Source organism: Phascolarctos cinereus, unplaced genomic scaffold (assembly GCF_003287225.1).
Source record: "Phascolarctos cinereus isolate Bilbo 61053 unplaced genomic scaffold, phaCin_HiC Scaffold_4;HRSCAF=312, whole genome shotgun sequence".
Taxonomy (NCBI): domain Eukaryota; kingdom Metazoa; phylum Chordata; class Mammalia; order Diprotodontia; family Phascolarctidae; genus Phascolarctos; species Phascolarctos cinereus.
In genome coordinates this window covers 470,755,626-470,774,867 of record NW_027555847.1, presented here as the reverse complement: position 1 = coordinate 470,774,867, position 19,242 = coordinate 470,755,626, and the positions used below count along the sequence as shown (strand labels likewise).

Below are 19,242 nucleotides of genomic sequence, written 5' to 3'. Positions count from 1 at the left end.
CTAACAAGGGCTGAGGCTGGTCATAAAATAAAGAAGACACTTCTCTGTGGGAGCGATTATGTAGTTAAGCCTGTAGTCCTTTCTGAGAGATTTAAGATTCCTCCCTGCAGGAAAGGACCTCTCTGGTCATATTTCTGCCAAATCCCTTTTTCCTCCCCTGAATCCTACCCTATCAGCCAGTCTTTAACTATTATTCTTGAACCAAAATACTTAATTACCCTTAGAATGTGTGAAGTGATATGGAGACAGCCAAAAACATATTTCTTTTCTTTGGAAATAAATTCATGCTGAGCTTTTGATAAAACCACTTACAGAAAAATGCAACAAAATGGAAATAAATTTGGATTTTAGAAAAGATAGTTTCTCTCTAATCAATCCCCATTTCAAAATAGAACCAAAGATTTAAAACTAGAAGATCCCTTGGAGATCTCCTAGCCCAACACTTTCAGTTTTTACAAATTAAGAAATTAAGATCCAGTGGAATGAATTTACTTGCCCAAGGTCACATCAATATTAAGTCGTAGAAACAAGATTTGAAGCCAGTTTTTCTGACTCTAAATTCAATGGTCTTTCCTGTTTACCATTCTGTTCAATTTTCCCTCCTTCAATTCAATCATGATTAAACTCCTGCTATGTGCAATGCTCCATGGTTAAGTGCTAAAGATACAAAGACAAAAAATGACACAAGCCTTCACTTGAAGGACCTCATGTTCTCTTGGCTGAAAATGAGAAGCAAGCAGAAAGGAGGAGGAAAAATTGGAAAGTGGAAAAGAATAAAAGGACATTAGTTTCAAGAAATTGAATTCTCCGTATTTTAGGAGATGACTTCTTTTTAAAATTCTGTTATCTTCTTTCCTAGGGAGAGAGCATGATGCTTATGTAGTGGAGCCCATAGCTGGTCTCCAAGCTAGGAAGACTGGGGTTCAAGTCCCACCCCTTCCATAAACTGCCTGGGCCAAATCATTTAACTTGGGTAAGTCACTTAACATTTTAATGCTCTAGGCAACTCAAAGAAGGTGTCCCTGCATTTGTAGGAGGCACTTCCTTACCTAGGAATTCTTAAAAGCAATGAATTCTCAGAGCCAGTCTCTATCCCTATTGCTGCCATTAAACAATGATCCCTGTTGTATTTATGACAAAATGTTGTAAATATGTAACCCCTATGTATGCAGAGCTTTGTTTTACAAAATGAGAGGCAGCTCCAGAGTAGCAGATAGAGAGTAGGTCTTGGAGAGAAGAAACCATGGGATTGTGTTCCACTTCTGATACTTAGCTGTGTGATCCTGGGCAAGTCACTTAACATCTCAGTGTTCCAGGCAAGTCTCAAAAGCTCTAAGTTTTACAGCAAGTAAATATCTGCATTGGTAGAGGGAGTTTCCTTATCCAGGAAGTTCCTTTTTGAGTAAAATCCCAGGTCTAGTCCTTATTCCTATCCCTTTGTGTTACAAAGCACTATTCCTACAACAAAGGGAGCCAAAGTATTACCTTCACTTAATAAATGAGGAAACCAAATAATCTGAAGAGATAGTGTTGAGAAAGAAGTGTATGGAGGCGTGGGGAAGTGTCAACACAAAGGCCAGAAGATGGAAGAGGCCAGTTTTCCTGGACCATACAAAGAAGAGGAGTAATGCATGATAAAACCAGAAAGGTAGGCTGCAGGCAGGTTTTGAGTGGTTTTAAACATGAGACAGTAGAGATAGTATTTAACCAGAGAAGTAACAGGGAACCATTAGAGTTTATTAAGTACGGGAGCAACATGGTCAGATTTATAGTTTAGGAAATACACTATAGAATATAGCCTGGAATGGACAGAGACCAGGTAAAAGATGATGAGGGACAGATCAAAAGGGAGTCATGTGAATGGAAAGGAGAAAGATATAAGAGATGTCCTGGAGGTAAAAATAACGATTTGGCACTGAATGAATATATCAGGAGAGTGGGACTGATGAGTCAAGGATAAATATCAAGTTTGTGAATCTGGATGACCAGGCAGAAAGGGGTACCCTCAACAGAAATGGAGGAGTTTAGAATAAGAGGGGTTGGAAGAAGGAAAATAATGAGTTCTTTCTTGGTATATTGAGTTGTTTATTGGATAGTCTGTTAAAAATTCCAATAGGATTTATAATACAGGACAGGAGCACCCAGGAGAGAGAAGGAAAGGGAGCCCAGGACAGAGTCCTGTGTCTCAAGAAGGTTTCATGCTTCCTTACATCCTAGGGAGGATGAGTGATATCATTTTTTTTTTTGCTGAGGCAATTGGGGTTAAATGACTTGCCCAGGGTCACACAGCTAGTAAGTGTCAAGTATCTGAGGTCAGATTTGAACTCAGGTCCTCCTGACTTCAAGGCTGGAGCTCCATCCAAGTGATATCATCTTTATGGAGTACTTTAAGCTCTTTGAAAGAGCTATAACAATTCAAGGTATCATTACGTAATTTCCCAGCTAACCAAAGTCACCAAGGCCAAACATAATTTTGGCCATGTCAAACACATTGCCAACATAACTTGAATGTTTTAGATTAGCATGGTTTATTTAGACAGCCTCAATTCTTCACCTCATTTTATATGTGCAGTTATATCACTACCTCCATCCCATGGCAATGACCACTGAAGTAATTTATAGTTGATTTTCTTATAGGAAACAATGCATTGATTGAACTAATTTTTAAAAGGCATTAAAATAATTATTCCTTTCCTTTTTTATCTTCTGCTGTCATTTCTTTTTTTTTTTTAAGGCAATTGGGGTTAAGTGACTTGCCCAGGGTCACACAGCTAGTAAGCGTCAAGTGTTTGGTCTGAGGCCAGATTTGAACTCAGGTACTCCTGGCTTCAGGGCCGGTGCTCTATCCACTGTACCACCCAGCTGCCCCTGCTGTCATTTCTAAAAGCAATAATGTTGCTGATTTATTTTCATAATTTTTCCTTAAGATACTTTCTTCATACTCCCTTTGATGTCTACAGTAAGCATTTTTGTACATATACTTTCAACTGTAGGGTAAATTCATACAGTGCATATGGTGGTCATGGTGAGAGGGTACACATCTTCATGAAAAGACCCAGCAGCAAATATCAATCAATGCAGAGTACGTGACAAGCAATCCATAACGCATAATCAAGGGCATCCAAATGACTCCAAGGAACTTCAAGATGAAAAAATAAGGGCAGTGACAGTTACCTTCAAATAAGGGATGCTCTCAGCAATCTTGTTCTGGGCCTTCAGGATAAAACCATAATGCACTTTGGCAAAGCCATCATTAGGAGTCACATTCAGAACCTGTTTTCAAGAGAATAAAATAAAGGATCACAGTTAAATCCAAATTTTGGAAATGATTTCCAGACACTTTAAGGGCTGCCCCTGATGCATTTGCAACTACATTAGGACTTGAGGTTTAAGGTGAAAAACAAAAGAATTTTCTCACACATCAAAGAATTTATTAATATTGGATCAATTATTTCATTCAACACATGGGACATTAATATTTCTGGGCAATAATTCTGATAGGAACACAACAAAAAGAACAGGCAGTTACTGAAATTAGGTCCAATTTCTATATCATGTGACTTGTGCAAATATGATTTAAATTCTGTTTCTAGTGATTAGGAACAATGACTACTCTAATGACAGTTACTGATGACTCAGATTTTTTAAGAATAAAGAATAAACAAGGAAAATTCTAAATAGTATTTTATTGTCACTTTCCCTTCACTACAACCTACCTCATTCCATAATGTTACAGGATGCCTTTAAATTTTATTTTTTCTTCATTAATTACTGGAGAGACTTTGGTACACAACCTGTGATCCAAAGTAGTGTGTAATATTATATATGGAGGAATTATCACACACACACAACATTAATTAGGTTTAGAAATAAATTATTCTGAATGTTCCTAATTAAATATTAAAGTAATCAGGAAACAACCCTGTTATTAGAAAAAATAATCTATAAAAGAAATGAGCAAAAGGACATTGGGACAGCCTCACACTTAAGCAGCAAAGGTATGTGAAGACTGCTCTTCCAATTGACTCTAAAAGGACTGACTGCCAGAACTAAATGTTTCTGTAATATCTGAAGGCAGAAATGGTGTCATTTCTTTCGTATTCCTTCATGTGTGTACTTGGTACAATTCCATGCTCAGTAACTACTGGTTAAATGGAACTGAATAAGCCACAGGCATGAAGCATTATGTTAAAACTCACCCCATTGCTGTCATTCATTTATATTTCTGCTTCTGAAGTGACATGACCAGCTTTTATATCTTGGACCACACCCAGGCTGCAGGATCTTTGAACTACATGAGTACAGTGAACCCAAGCGAAGTCAACATTGAGTGCAAGTATTTATGAATCCATATAAACAAAAGGAAACTCGCATGAGTCCTAAAACACTAACCTAAGTCCTCTGTGTCCACGTAGCAAAGAGATACATTTCTTAAATGCCAGATGAGCAAGAATTCAGGCATATTTTATATAGTTCTAGATACACCTCCTCATCTCTGGAATTAAAAGCCGGAGTAATTACACAATGGAACAAGCAATGGAAAATACTATTTTATACAGGATGACCAAAATGAAATTATTTTGGGGTTTAAAAAATTGTGTGAAGCAAAGCTCATGGAGATAACATTTTATAAAGTGCTTTGCAAACTTTAAAGCAATATACCAATGTCAGCTGTTGTTGCTTTTATTATTATTATTACCAAACAAAACACATTTTTCTATCAGGATATCTTTAGATAAGAAAAGAAAAATCTCTGTTTTGGCTCATCAGCTTGGAAGTGAAAAAGGAAAGAAAACAACTACTCCAAAGAAAACCACAGCTCTGGGATGTGACATGAAAACATCATATTCTATTGATGCTTCACAGAAGTTATCGCTAGAGACAATTAGGCCATGCTGCATATAATTACTTCCATATTTAGTATAATTAAATATAATTCTGTACAGATGATTCTGAAGATGAACTAAAATGCTTTGTATCTCTGAGACTCAGTCCTCTAGTAGGGGAGACCAAGTACAAACATTCCATAAAGGTTTACATAAATTAATGGATGACAGATTCATTACGAGCTATTAAGAGAATGTTTGGTATATTTCCCTAATCCCTGACAATTGTATCAAAAGGATGACCAGGCTCTTCTGCAAACACTTCCCTTGGTGCCTCTGTGAGAGCTCTAGCCATCATTAAATGCAGAGCAGGCCTGAAAACAACAACAAAAAACCCACCATCCCAAAATTCTGCAAAGATAACATTTGCTGTCTTGTTATAGGACAGGCATGGGGAACCTGAGGCTTTAAGATCATACGGTCCCCAACTCTGTTATAGAAATCAGCAACTTAAGTTGCAAAAATGAAATTTTAAATGAAAGATTTTATAACAAACACAGACTAGTTTCAATACTTTTCATTCCAAATATATTTGAAATTCCAAATGATTTGTAGATATTACAAATGCTATGTTAAAAAAAAATCAAGGTCTCATTTTTAGCTCATTCTGTAGCGAGTTAATGTGTGTCTTTTCTTAATCGGGATGAAGGCACACATTAGATTCTAGGATGCAGAGACCAAAGAGAAGTAGAAAATCATCTGGTCCTAGTCCCTAATTTTAGAGACAGAAACACACTCAGCAAGGTGAAGGGAGGGACTTGTCTAGTGACACAGAAGAAGAAAGACGCAGAGCTGAGATTCCAACCCACACCTTCTGATTCTGGATCTTGCATTTGAGACCTTAACCATGAGCCCTCATAGGTGTAGGAGCTTAATTAATATGTATCTTTGTTGAATTTAAGGAGGACGAGGCCTTAACAGCCCAATACAGGACAAAATGCCATTACAATTTGCTTTTCTTATTAGTTTGAGGGCACAATAACGATATGTGGCAAAATTTGAAAAACAATTAAAAGTAGATTTAGTCAAGCGTTAGCCTTAAATGATGAAAAGTTTTTTTTAATTCTTTAATAGTTATGAATCAAACAGTGTAAAGAATTCTTAGTGAGAAAAGTGCTTCTAATGGTGTAGCTCAGTAACTGTTCTTCAATTTATAGTCTTAAAATAGTGCATGGGGCACTGAGGTCAAGTGGCATAACAACAATAATAATGATAATAATAACATTTATATAGCACCTGTTGTTGTTGGTTGTAGAATCATTTCTGACTCTTTGTGACCCCGTCTGGGATTTTCTTGGCAAAGATACTGTAGTGGTTTGCCATTTCCTTCTCCAGTTCACTTTACAGATGAGGAAACTGAAGCAAACAGGTTAAGCAACTTGCCCAGGGTCACATAGCTAGTGTCTGAGGCTGGATCTGAACTTAGGTCTTTTTTTTTTTCCAACTGAGAAGTTTATTTCAACAGATCAAATAAAACAGGTGCCTCCTTGTCTCTGCATGTAGAAGAATGTGTTGGGCCTCTTGGTAGTAAAGTGTGGTTTGTGCTGGCGACTCAGAACTCTGTGGGGCAGAGGGAACTTGATTTTGGAGATGTGAAACCACTTGACTGCCCTCCCTGGCAGGAATTTCAACCACTTTCATGATCTGAATGGAGCGGGCCCACGCACGATGATGGGCTCCCATATCTCGGTAGCACTGAGCGACAATACCAGCAGTGGTCAGGTCCCTGTACGCCCTGTACATGTTGTGGGTTCCACTCCTGGAATCGTAGTGTGGCCATATGCCAAAGTTTTTTACTCTAAGACGGGACTTTTCAAAGACCTGTCCACAGCATACAATTTCTCTAGAAGACTTCATCTTTTTCAGCTGGGAAATGGAGTCCCAGAATCGGGACTTTGCTACAATATGATTAAGCATGGTGCTGCCGCCTCGCTCCCCACCAACCCACAAAAAGAAGTGAATTTAGGTCTTCTTGATTCTGGACCAGGTGCTCTATCCACTGTGCCACCTAGCTGGTCTATATAGCACCTACTATGGGCCAAGCACTGTTCTAAGTACTTCACAGTTATGATGTCACTTGATCTTGCCCACAGACACACAGACAGTATGTTCCACAGGTCAGACTTGAAGTTATGTTTTCCCAATTCCAAGACTAGCTCCCTGTCCACTGTACCACACATCAGCAATATGCAGTCCTGACAAGTAAGAAGAACCCATGCAACCACACATATAGCGCTAGGAGAATCTTAAATGCCCTCTAGTCTGACTCCCTCATTTTACATATGAGGAAGCTGAGACTCAGAGAGATTAATATCTGATAGCTGAGTGGCATTAACTTTTTTTTCAGGTCTTTAAAATCTATTTAGTAAATGTTTTTTATGCCCTAAATAATACCTTCATAGCCTGAAGGAATTATGAAAGCACTGACACAGAGTTGAAAGGGATTGCAGAACTCATTTATATGAATTTCCTATATAATATGCCAAAGACTCTTTGGCAACTTTCCTGACATGGGCAGTCAATGCCCTATTAATACATGAACAGTTTGCTTCCACATTCCTAGCATGATGGAGTTTAAGACAACAGCTAGGTGCTTCAGTAGATAGAGTGCTAGACCTAGAATTAAGAAGATCTGTGTTCAAATCTGGCCTCAGAGACTTACTAGCTATTACCCTGGGCAAGTTACTTAACCTCTGCCTGTTTCAGTCTTATCCTCTGTAAAATGGATATAATAATAGCAGATACCTCTCAAGGTCATTATGGAGAGCAAATGTGATAATATTTATAAAGTGCTATGCAAACTTTAAAAGGCTAACAAATGCTTGCTATTATTATTATTATTATTATGGCAGCTAGAAGGTGCAGTGGATAGAGTACAGGGCCTGGAGTCAAGAAGACTCATCTTCTAAATGGTCAAAGGATATGAACAGGCAGTTTTCAAATAAATAAATCAAAATTATCTGTAAGTCATATCAAAAAATGATCTAAGTCACTATTGATTAGAGAAATATAAGTTAAAACCACTCTAAGGTACCACCTCACACCTATCAGACTATCTAAAATGACAGGAAAGGAAAATGATACATGTTGGAGAGGATGTGAGAAAATTGGGTCATTAATGTATTGTTGGTGGAGTTGTGAACTGATCCAACCATTCTGGAGAGCAATTTGGAACTATGTCCAAAGGGCTATAAAACTGTTTACATCCTTTGATCCAGCAATACCACAATTAAGTCTGTATCCAAAAGAGATCTTAAAGAAGGGGAAATGACTTACATGTACAAAAATGTTTACAGTAGCTCTTTTTGGGTAGCAAAAATTGAAAATTGAGGGAAGGTCCATCAATGGGTGAACAAGTTGTGGCATATGAAAGTAATGGAATACTATTGTGTTATAAGAAATGTTAAGCAGGCAGATATCAGAAAAACCTGGAAAGACTTACATGAACTGATGCAAAATGAAGTGAGCAGAACCAGGAGAACATTGTAAACAGTAACACTGTGCAACGATCAATTACGAATGACTTAGCTCTTCTTAGCAATACAATGATCCAAGACAATTACAAAAGACTCATGATGGAAAATACTATATACATTCAGAGAAAGAACTGATGGATTGTGAAGGCAGACTGAAGTATACTATTTTTACTTTCATCTTCTTCATTTTTTTCTTTTATTGCTTCTTCTTTCACAACATGACTAACATGTAAATACATTTACATGACTGCACATATATGACCTATATAAAATTGCTTATCATTTTAGGCGCGGTATAGGGGAAAGAAGAGGGAAGAAAAATTTGGAAGCCAAAATTTTTTAAAATGAATATTAAAAACTGTCTTTATGTGTAATTGAAAAAAAAATAGTATTTAAAAAAAAGAAGACTCATCAAATCTGGCCTCAGACAACTACTTGCTGTGTGACCCTGGACAAATTACTTAACCCTGTTTGCCTCAGTTTCCTCATCTATAAAATGAACTGGAGAAAGAAATGGCAAACCACTCCAGTATCTTTGCCAAGAAAATCTCAAAGGGGTCATGAAGAGTCAGACACAACTGAAAAATGACTGACTAATTATTATTATTGAGAGAATATTAAATATTATACTTTTTTTCTTGGGAAGGACGAATAAATTATAGTCCTTTCAAGCCTATGTGATACACTGGTGGCACAGCTAATGGTACTGAAGTGTGTGCATAGACCATGTGTGAATATTTCCCTTCCATCTGCTGTGCTGTCTTTTTAAAGTCCATTGAATCCCTCTAATCAAGATATGGGCACTTTGATGTTTGCATTTTTACTTTTAAAAAATAAATGCATCTTATGCAACAGTAAATAAATGTTCTAACATTTTAACACCACAGAGTCAATATTGTGACATAACGTATGGGATAGCAATTGAGAGTCTGCAACTAAAATCAGGAAATCAACAGAAAGGAGAATTTAGGGGGGTAAAGTAGGATAAAAGAAGAGGAAATGGGCAATTAGCATAATTTAGTATAAAGAACAGAGCTTATTCTTTATATTTAGTATTAGAAGCATTATAACACAATCCCGAATTAATCTAAGAACTTCATTTCTTCAACAGGCTGTACTGAGCACCTCTCTCCCTCCTCTCCCTCCCCCCAGGCAGAAATCTTTCTTCCTGAAAGATCACTCCAGCCCTGGAATTCAGACCTCAGAAGTACCCTCTTCCTCTTCTGTTCCCCTCTTTGATTGGATGGCTCCCCAGAGCATCCATTTAAGGAGGCTGCACTGGCCGATATTGTCTACCATCCTCCCCAACTCTCCTCCCCCTTTTTTTCCCAGCTTCCTTTTATGTCTATAAGCTCCCAGAGGGCAGGAACTGCCTTTCTTTTTGCTTAAATATGTATTCCTAACATGCAGCACAGTGCTTGGCACATTGAGCTTAATAAATGCTTGTTTACTGATGGGCTTAATATTCATGCAAAGTCATTTTTTTGTTGTTGAGATATAAAATATTTGTTTACCTCTTCATAAACCTTCTTAGCATTGTCATTGTCACCAATCAAGAGATAACCCACTCCAAGGTCATTCTTGAAAGAAGTATCATTGGGAAACAAGTTAACCAATTTCTGAAGCGTGACCAGGGAGCCTCTCATGTGACCTGATTTGAATGAAAACAGAAGAGAAGTACACCTTGGTATATTCAGTTTTTATAAATCGTAAGAGATCATTCAATAAAACCTGAAGGTGGATAAAATGTTTGACTAAATACCACAGAATCACAGAACTGGAACTGTAAGGGATTTCAGTGGCCATCTAATCCCATCCATTTGTGAAGGAATCCCTTTTATAACATACACCAAAAGTGCTCAAATAACTTCCATTTCAAGATCTCAGAAGGAGATCAAGGCTAAAGCGGCCTCTTTGCAGCTTACACCAGTGGAAGGTAAGAGGGAAAGAAGGAAGAAAGGAAGGAAGAAGGGAGGGAGACAGAGAGAAGATGGAGGAAAAGTAAAGAAGGAAAGATTTATTAAGTACCTATTACATACCAGGCATTGTCCTAAGCATTTTACAAATGTCTCTTTTGATCCTCACAACAACCCAGGGAGATAGGTACTATTATGATCCCCATTTTATTGGCAGACAGAAATTAAGTGATTTGCTTAGGATCACACAACTAGATTTGAACTCAGGTCTTCCTGACTCCAGATCCATTGCTCTGTGTTGCCCGAGTTTTCTTTTCCCCATCCTAAACATGCTCAGTTCCTTCAACTAATGTCATATGTCAAATTGATAATAACAACAATAACAGCTTGAATTTATATAGTGCTTTGAAGTTTGCAAAGCACCTTACAAATATCTCATTTTATCTTCATAGCTCTAAAAGGTAGGTGTTATTCTTATCTCAACTTTACAAGTGAGGAATCTGAGGCAGACAGTGGTTAAGTGACTTGCCCAGCATCACACATTAAATAAATGTCTGAGAATGGAATTAAACTCAGGTCTTCCTAATGTAATTCTTCAGTTTATCAATGACCACCACCACCACCACTATTACCACTCTAAAATGTGTAGCTCCCTATTAGGAAGTCCACATTGCTAAGTTTAAGTAGTTGCAATGGCAATGCTTATTCTAGAGACATGGAAAAACAGAATACCAGTTATAGAAGTTCTTAAGCCCACCTCTGATACTTTTTTCCACTCATATTTCAGGGTTTATTTTGTGCCATTTTCCTTTAAGTTGCCAAAAATATGCCAACATTTTTATGGCACATTTTCCCCTTTTATTAGATATTCAAGGAGTGAAAAAGTCCAGTCTACCTACTCCACGAACAAGTCACTACAGAGTCTGAGAAAGCATTACTACAAGTCTACATTCAACTGAAGTTTCAGGTGTGTCCCCAGTTTCATGATGATAAGAAGTCACCCACTTAGGCAGTACACCACATTTTCCAGTATTCTATTACCCTCTGGTGGGCAAGAGCATGTACTACATCTTCTAGGTCAACATTCACGGCAACGCATTTTAGAAGTGTCCTTGATTCGCTAATGTCAAAAGTAATTATTTTCTATGAGGTTTGAGGAGTTACTTATGATTATGTACTTTGTAGACTTTTAAGAAGTGGCTAGGATGCAAGGAATCTTTTTCCAAGCACAGTTATTCATCATGGCACTTAGGAAGATAAGTAATGAGGTGAAAATGTAGCAATGGTGTTTCTATATTGAAAAAAACAGTACAAGAATATAAAAAAGGTCTGAGTAAAAGCTAATAGACTGTAGACTTTACATGAGCCAAGGACACGGTGTGGCTGCCAAAAAAGCTAATGCAGCCCTCAGCCACATTAAGATAAAGTATAACAAGGGCGGCAATAATCCCACTGTGCTCTGGTCAGACCACACCTGGATGGCTGCAGTTTGCTTTGTGTATATATATGAAGAATGAAATCGATAAACCAGAATGCAACCCGAGGAGAGTCATCAAGATGGTGCAGGATTTGGAAAACATCTAATACAGGGTACATTTGGGGGCATTTCTGAGGATATTTCTATTCTGGAAACATTAAGAGATTTAAATAAAAGAAGTTAAGCTCTCAGATAGAATACAATATGTCTTTTGAAAGAGATGGGGAAATATATGACAGGAGGATTAGGTCAGGGGAAGAAGCTACATAGATGGGAGGCCTAGGAAGGCCTATATAGAGTAATATAGGCTAAAAGTGAGTTCTAAAAAAGTCCCTTTCAACCCTGGGATTCTCTAACTCTATGATCCTAATTAATGTCATATTCCATGATGAAGAAAAAAAAACCTTTGGAAATATACCTTCACTAATTATATGCAAATATATACATTCATGCACATATATATACTGAGATATGTGTATGCATTGTGTATATACGTATATTATATATATATATACATATATGTATACATATCTGTACACACATATATGTATATGTGTATATAGGTATGTGTGTGTGTGTGTGTGTGTGTGTATTTATTTATTTATATAGACTGGGATTATATCATCAATATAGACAACTTTCAATGAAGAAATTCACTTTACCAACACTGATAGGAATGTTTTACAATTATATAGTCTTATAGAGTTGCCTATGGCAACTCCCTACTGAGAGGTTTGAGTGATTTTCCCAGAGTCACACAATTGATATTTGGTAGACAGTTTTGAACCTGGGTGTTAGTTACTCCAAAGCAGGCTTTCTATTAACAAAATAATTGTTTTGTTAAATTGCTTCTTTTATAGATTGCTTCTTTTACGGATATATGATGTATTGCTAAAGGGGAAAAATGGTCAGAAGCAAATAGAATGGAGGTCAATAAAAGGGAATATAGGTCAATAAGCCTGGTTAGTTTGCAAAAAAAAAATACAAATGTGAAAGAACCAGTCATGTTCTAAGTACAGAAAAGAAAGACTTTGGAGTAATAATACATGATGTGGCCAAGAATCAGAAATGGAGTTGGTAGTTATGGCTAGAATAGAATTAAGATATAGAAATGGGAAAAGGACATTCAGGAACTCTATTACTGGACACACCCAAAGAAAGATTTGGAAAATATGAAGTTTTAGGAAAGAACCAAAAGCTGAACAAAAATTGGCACAGTGCAAGAAGTCTTTCTCAAGAGTAAGAGTTTTGGGGCAGCTAGGTGGCAGAGTGCATAGAGCTCCAGCCTTTGAGTCAAGAGGACCTGAGTTCAAATCCAGCCTCAGACACATAACACTCACTGGCTGCATGTCCTTGGGCAAGTCACTTAACCTCAATTGCCACACACACACACACACACACACACACAAAAGAGTAAGAGTTTTAAAACACTGATATATTTAGGTACCAAGGACAGTCAAGAAACACAAGATGAATTTAAAATCTTATGGGTCACTTAAGTGTTATCCTACCCTAATATATATGTATATGTATATACATACACACACAAACATACACATATACACATGATACACACACACACACACATAATGTGAGAATGACAGATATGACTTCCTAGGCCTCTCATTTGTACAGCTTCTTCCCCCTATCTAATCCTCTGGCCATAGTTTTTCCCTTTTCCTTTAGAAGACATAGTGAATTCTATCTTAGTAATTAGCTTCTTATATTTAAATATCTTAATGTTGGCAAAATAGAAATATCCCTGTGAAGGCACCCAAAACCAAACACTCACTTAACATTTTGTTCGTCCAGCATGAAGAGATGGCAAAAGCATCTGTCAGCCCAAGGGTCTAGTTTGCTATGATTTTTATTTTAAAGATAAAGTATAACATACAGAAATGTTGAGTACAATAATGGATATTTTCTAAAGCAAGTCAAGTCAACCTTTAGTTGCTTACTTCACATTGGGCATAGTGCTAGGTATAGGGGCACAAAACAAGGTACCCCTGTCCTTAAGCAACTTACAGGTTAACTGGGTTGGAGGGATGAAGGTAGAGAGGTACAACATAACTATAAATAAGTATGATTCAAGGTAGAAAGTGAAAAGTGCAAAGGAAAGATCCAGAAAAATTCTCTGAGAATATTTAAGGAAAGAACAATCCTTTCCCTTTAGCTGTGATAATTAGGGAAGACTCCATGAGGAGATGACATCTTGTCTACGTTTTAGCAGAAGAAGAGGATTTCAAAAAGCAGAGATGTGTGTGAACATTGCAGGCATTGGATATAATCTATGAGAATGCTTTGAGGCAGGAGAATACAGAATGAGCAGTCAGTTGTCCAATATGGATAGAAGATAGAATGCATGATGGCAAAGTGAAATAAGGTTCAAAAAGTAGTTCTGACTCAGACTCTCAGGGGCCTTAAATTCTAATGAAAGCATTTGTACTGTATTTTATCCTATAGGCAAAAAGTGTGCTGTGGTCAGATGAGTACATTAGGACAAATATTTTGGCAATTAAGCAAAGGATGGACCAGAGAACTCCATATGAAAAGGGCCTGTGTCACATTTATCTTTTTATATCCCTCCCATCCATGTCAGTGCCTAATTTAGGGATTTGGACCTAAGTGTCTGTTGTATTGAACTGAAAGGGGAGGCTTATTAAAGGACGACCAATTAGGAGGGTAATACAATAATTTAGGTGAGAAGGTGGCAGTGTGAGTGGATGACTAGGAGAGATAAGCTAAGAGATCTTATATCTGTGAGAGACAGAAGAACAATAGATGGGACCTGGCAACTCTTTGGCTATGGAGCTTGGGTTTTGGCTATGGGCTATGGTTTTGAATCCAGGTGCAGGACAAGATGATGGAGCATCAGCAGGAGGAAGTTGAGGGGACCACAAGTTCTTAGGGGAATGATGAAGTTTGCACAGAACTGTCTAAAAGTACACTGGAAATGAGAAAATGAAACTCAGAAGACATTGGGGCTAGATATACAGATATGGAAATCATCTGCAGAGAGGTAATAACTGCCACTCTAGGAGAGGACATCAAGAGAGAAGAGGATAAGAAGAGAAGAGTGCCAAAGATAAAACCTTGGGGGAATACCTGAACTTATATGACAACAAAAATATCCAAGAACTCTTTACTTTCTCAATATTTTGGAGTTTCTTATGTAGATGACACATGGATAGAACTTGGGGGATTATATCAGGAAGACCTGAGCTCAAATCCAGTCTCAGACCTTTGGTCAATTCATGTAATCACTGTTGCCTCAGTTTCCTCACCTGTACTATGAGGATAATAATAGCACCTACCTCCTAGAGTTGATGAGGATAAAATGATATTTGTAAACTGCTTTGTAAACTTTAAAGTGCTATACAAATGCCCATTGTTATTATTAGCATTATTATTATTATCATCACTACTACTACTACTACAAGCCAAGCAAATTTAGGCCCATTACTGAAACTTCAGGGGATTCAGTTTCTTCATTTGTAAAATGGGGACAACAGTATCTGTAGTACTTATTTCCTAGAGTTGTTGAAAAATTCAAATAAGTTAAAGTAAGCAAAGCATTTTGCAAACCTTAAAGAACCATATGACTGACGACATATCACAATGATACATTATTATAACTTTCCCAGGTATATCATCCTTCAACCAAAAAAGCAGCTATCTAACTACTATATGGCTTACAACTAATTTTCCTAGTTTATGTATAAACATGTCACATAAAATTAAATCAAAGGCCTAGCTTAAATTAAGCTTGAGTATACTTTCTGCTTCCCCTTACCTGCAACTGTCAGAGTATGAGTCTAGATAGGTCAGAGAGACTGGTAATAGTATCTTCAACACAATGAAAAACTGACTTCATGATTGTTTTAATTGTTTGCATATAGTAGGGTTACTGTCTTCTTTTTTTTTTTGTAAAGATGCTATAGGTTTATAATTTTCTAATTTTTAATATCTATTGATCACCTTTCCACTTACTATTTGAACTCTTCATATAAGGGCTAGGATTGACACTCCAGTTTTATAGGTGACCTTCATCCAATTAGCTGGCTAATCTACCCAGACGCAGTTATAAAACTGAAGACTTCATCTCTATTTGACCTTCAGATGCTTCCAAAGCCAGGCATTTCATGCTGACCTGATTTCCATTTTTCAAACTTATTTAGTGTTTACCTAAAAATTGCTGTCTGTCTGACTGCCGCTTCAGGCTGAGTTTGACCAGGTCGGCAGGGACATTTGGCAGGTCAGCTACCTCCTGGTAAGTTTCAATGGCTCTCTTCAGCACTTCATTGCTCCTCCTCTTCTCAGCCAAATCATCTTCACACTAAATGAAACCCGAAAAGTGTGTTAGCATTGCAGGATCAGCTCTGTGATTATCGCAGAGTCTTCACAAGAAAGATTATTATCCATTCTCATTAACTTTGGGTCATGTTTTAGGGTTGAATTTTTTTTTTTTTTGGCTAGGCAAGTGGGGTTAAGTGACTTGCCCAGGGTCACACAGCTAGTGTCAAGTGTCTGAGGCCTGATTTGAACTCAGGTAGTCCTGACTTCAGGGCTAGTGCTCTATCTACTACACCACCTAGCTGCCCGTTGGGTCATGTTTTTATTTTTTTTTTGTGAGGCAATTGGGATTAAGTGACTTGCCCAGGGTCACATGGCTAATAAGTATCAAGTGTCTGAGGCCACATTTGAACTCAGGTCCTCCTGACTCCAAGGCTGGAGCTCTATCCACTGCACCACCCGCCTTGGGTCATGTTTTAAAAGAAACTTTTAACATATTACAGACTAGAAAGGGAAGGAAAAAAAAAACAGAAGAAAGATACAAATACAAGCGTCCAGTATTTTTTAGGGTAAAGAGATATGAAGTGAAATGAAATCTTCATAAAACTAGGGATAATACATACTACAATTTGCACTAATGGGCTAGGGTTTGCAAAGGTATTGTGTGTGTGTGTGTGTGTGTGTGTGTGTGTGTGTGTAGGAATCTAATTCTTAGTTTCTTTTTACTTTCAATTTGCATATTGTCTCTTAGATTGACTTTATATTGATCTAGCAAACTATATTTTTAAGGATATGTTTTATCTCTTTGAAGAAAAACTATACTAATTAGAGGCTACAAAGTAATATATCACAAGAAATAAGCTGCTTTTCAGCAAAAACTTTTTTTCCCTACTTTGGTCCGGTCTTATGATTTCACTGAGATGGGGAACTTGCTGGTGTGAAATATACTGATGCAGAATCAAAACTCCTATGTAACTTAAAATCTTAGAGAGATGGCTGGTACACTGACACCACGGTCTCACAGCCTGCATCTTTCTAATTTCAAGACTGTATAAAAATAATTAATAACAATAACAATTTATATAGCATTTTAAATCTTACCAAGCACTTTATATGTTTGATCCAATAGGATACTTTGCATCATTTGATCCAATAGGCATTCCTATTATCTCTATTTTATATATGAGGGAACTGAGGCTGAGAGAGGTTAAGTGATTTGCCTGAGGGGGCAGCTAGGTAGCACAGTAGAGTGTTGAGTCTGCAGTCAGGAAGATCTGAGTTCAAAACCAGCCTCATAAACATTCTAGCTGAGTGACCCTGGGCAAGTCACTTAACTTCTGTCAGCTTCAATTTCGTCATCTATAAAATGAAGTTAATACCACCTACCTCCCAGAGTTGTTGTAAGGATCAATTAAGATAACAATTATAAGATGCTTAGCACTGCACCTGGCACATAGTAATTGCTATAAAATGTTAGCTATTATTATCTAGTAAGTATGTGAAGCAAGATTTGAACTCAGATCTAAGTCCAGTACCTTGTCCACTATCACACCTGCCTGTGTCTAGTCTATTTTTTGCTGCCTCCACGCTACTTTGCCAATATTTGTTTTTATAGTTAATTTATAAGTTGTGACCCCAAAATTTGGGGACAAGTTCAGAAAATGATACTTTAAAATAGAAACCAGCCAACATTAGCATACATCCAGGAGATAGTTATGTGTGTAAATAAATCTTCTCTGGAAAAATCCTTCCTAAGAGATAATCTAACTGACTTGCTTAGAGACAGCCAGATGATGCAGTAGGCCTGGAATCAGGAAGCCATGAGTTCAAATCTGGCATCAGAAACTTATTAACTATATGACCATGAGCAAGTCACTTAATCTGTTTGCCTCAGTTTCCTCAACTGTAAAATGGGGACATATCAGCACCAACCTTGTAGGGCTGTTATGAGGATCCAATCAGATAATATTTGTAAAGTGCTTAGCAGAAGTTCCTGGCACATGGTAGATGCTATATTAATGATGATTCCTTTCCTTTTCTCCTTCCCCTTCCTGCTGATAAGAATATAAGGGTGTCTCCTATATCTCAGCAGAGATTTTTGGAGGCCTTCCTAAAAGAGTAAAAATTAACAAATTCATCTGAAATGTAACTAATGTAAAAATAAATTTTTGTCTTGGAAATTGTGGGTCAGAGAGCAAGAGCTCTGACAGAAGTTGGGGGTCACTAATAAGGAATATAAAAATGGAAAGCTGGAAAGTAAAAATGTGTCAAGTTGGTGTTCAGCAAAGTCCAGGGGAAAGAGTTACTCTGAGTTTTTAAGAAGAAATAATCCTAAAGGGGAGGATAATACATCTAATTATCATGGCTGAATGGAAATCACCCCAAGAATACTTGAACCCTTCTGTTCTAATTACATTCCACCAAAAAACTGTCTAGTATATAATTTGGTCAGTTAGGTGAATACACTTACCTGGATAACAAGACATAAAGCCAGTAGGAGGAAATGGCCTGTGCAAATGACCATCACTCTTTATTCCATCAAGTATAGTTCTCATTATAAATTCACAAATTAGCACATGGTTTATGAAGCAGTTTTTTTTTTAATTTGGTCAGCTTTAATCAGTTCCCAGAACCTGATCAGCTGTGGGTGAGCTATCAGTCAATCTTCAACAAGCTTATGTGCCAGTTACTACGCTAAGCACAAGGGGTACAAGGAAAGGCCAGTCCCTGCCCCCAAGGAGCTTACACTCTAATGGGCAAGGCAATATGTACATGAAAGGCATGAACAACATACATACAGAGTAGATGGAAAGTAACTTTAGAGAAAAACAGTCTAGGAGCTGGAGGATCAAGAAATTCATCCTGTAGAAGGATGTGTTTGTGATGAGTCTTGAAGGAAGTCAGGTAAGTTAAGAGGTAGAGGGAAGAACATTCTACACATGTCTAAAACCATGGAGACAGAAGTGGAGGGTCATGTTTGAGGCTCAGCAAGTAGGCCAGTGTAGCTGTGAAGGAGAGTAACATGTAAGAATACTGGAAAGGTAGGAAGGGATTTGATTGTGAAGAAATTTAAATGCCATATGCAGTTCAGTTGTTTTTCAGTCATGTCTGACTCTTCATGACCTCATTTGGGGTTTTCTTGGCAAAGATACTGGAATGGTTTGCCATTTCCTTCTCTAGCTCATTTTGCAGAT

At 37.4% G+C, this 19,242-nt stretch overlaps 1 protein-coding gene across 5 annotated transcripts in view; it reads right to left on the bottom strand.

Moving 5' to 3' along the window:
• The window catches only part of ASPH (aspartate beta-hydroxylase), a 257,979-nt gene that overhangs the window by 55,695 nt on the left and 183,042 nt on the right, over positions 1–19,242 (bottom strand). For all 5 annotated transcript variants that reach the window (XM_078153392.1, XM_078153393.1, XM_078153394.1 and 2 more), the window contains 3 exons: positions 15,941–16,091; positions 9,877–10,013; positions 3,175–3,273 (listed from right to left, as the gene is read on the bottom strand). In XM_078153392.1, coding sequence (XP_078009518.1) covers positions 3,175–3,273; positions 9,877–10,013; positions 15,941–16,091 — 387 coding nt within the window. The remainder of the gene's footprint in view (positions 1–3,174; positions 3,274–9,876; positions 10,014–15,940; positions 16,092–19,242) is intronic.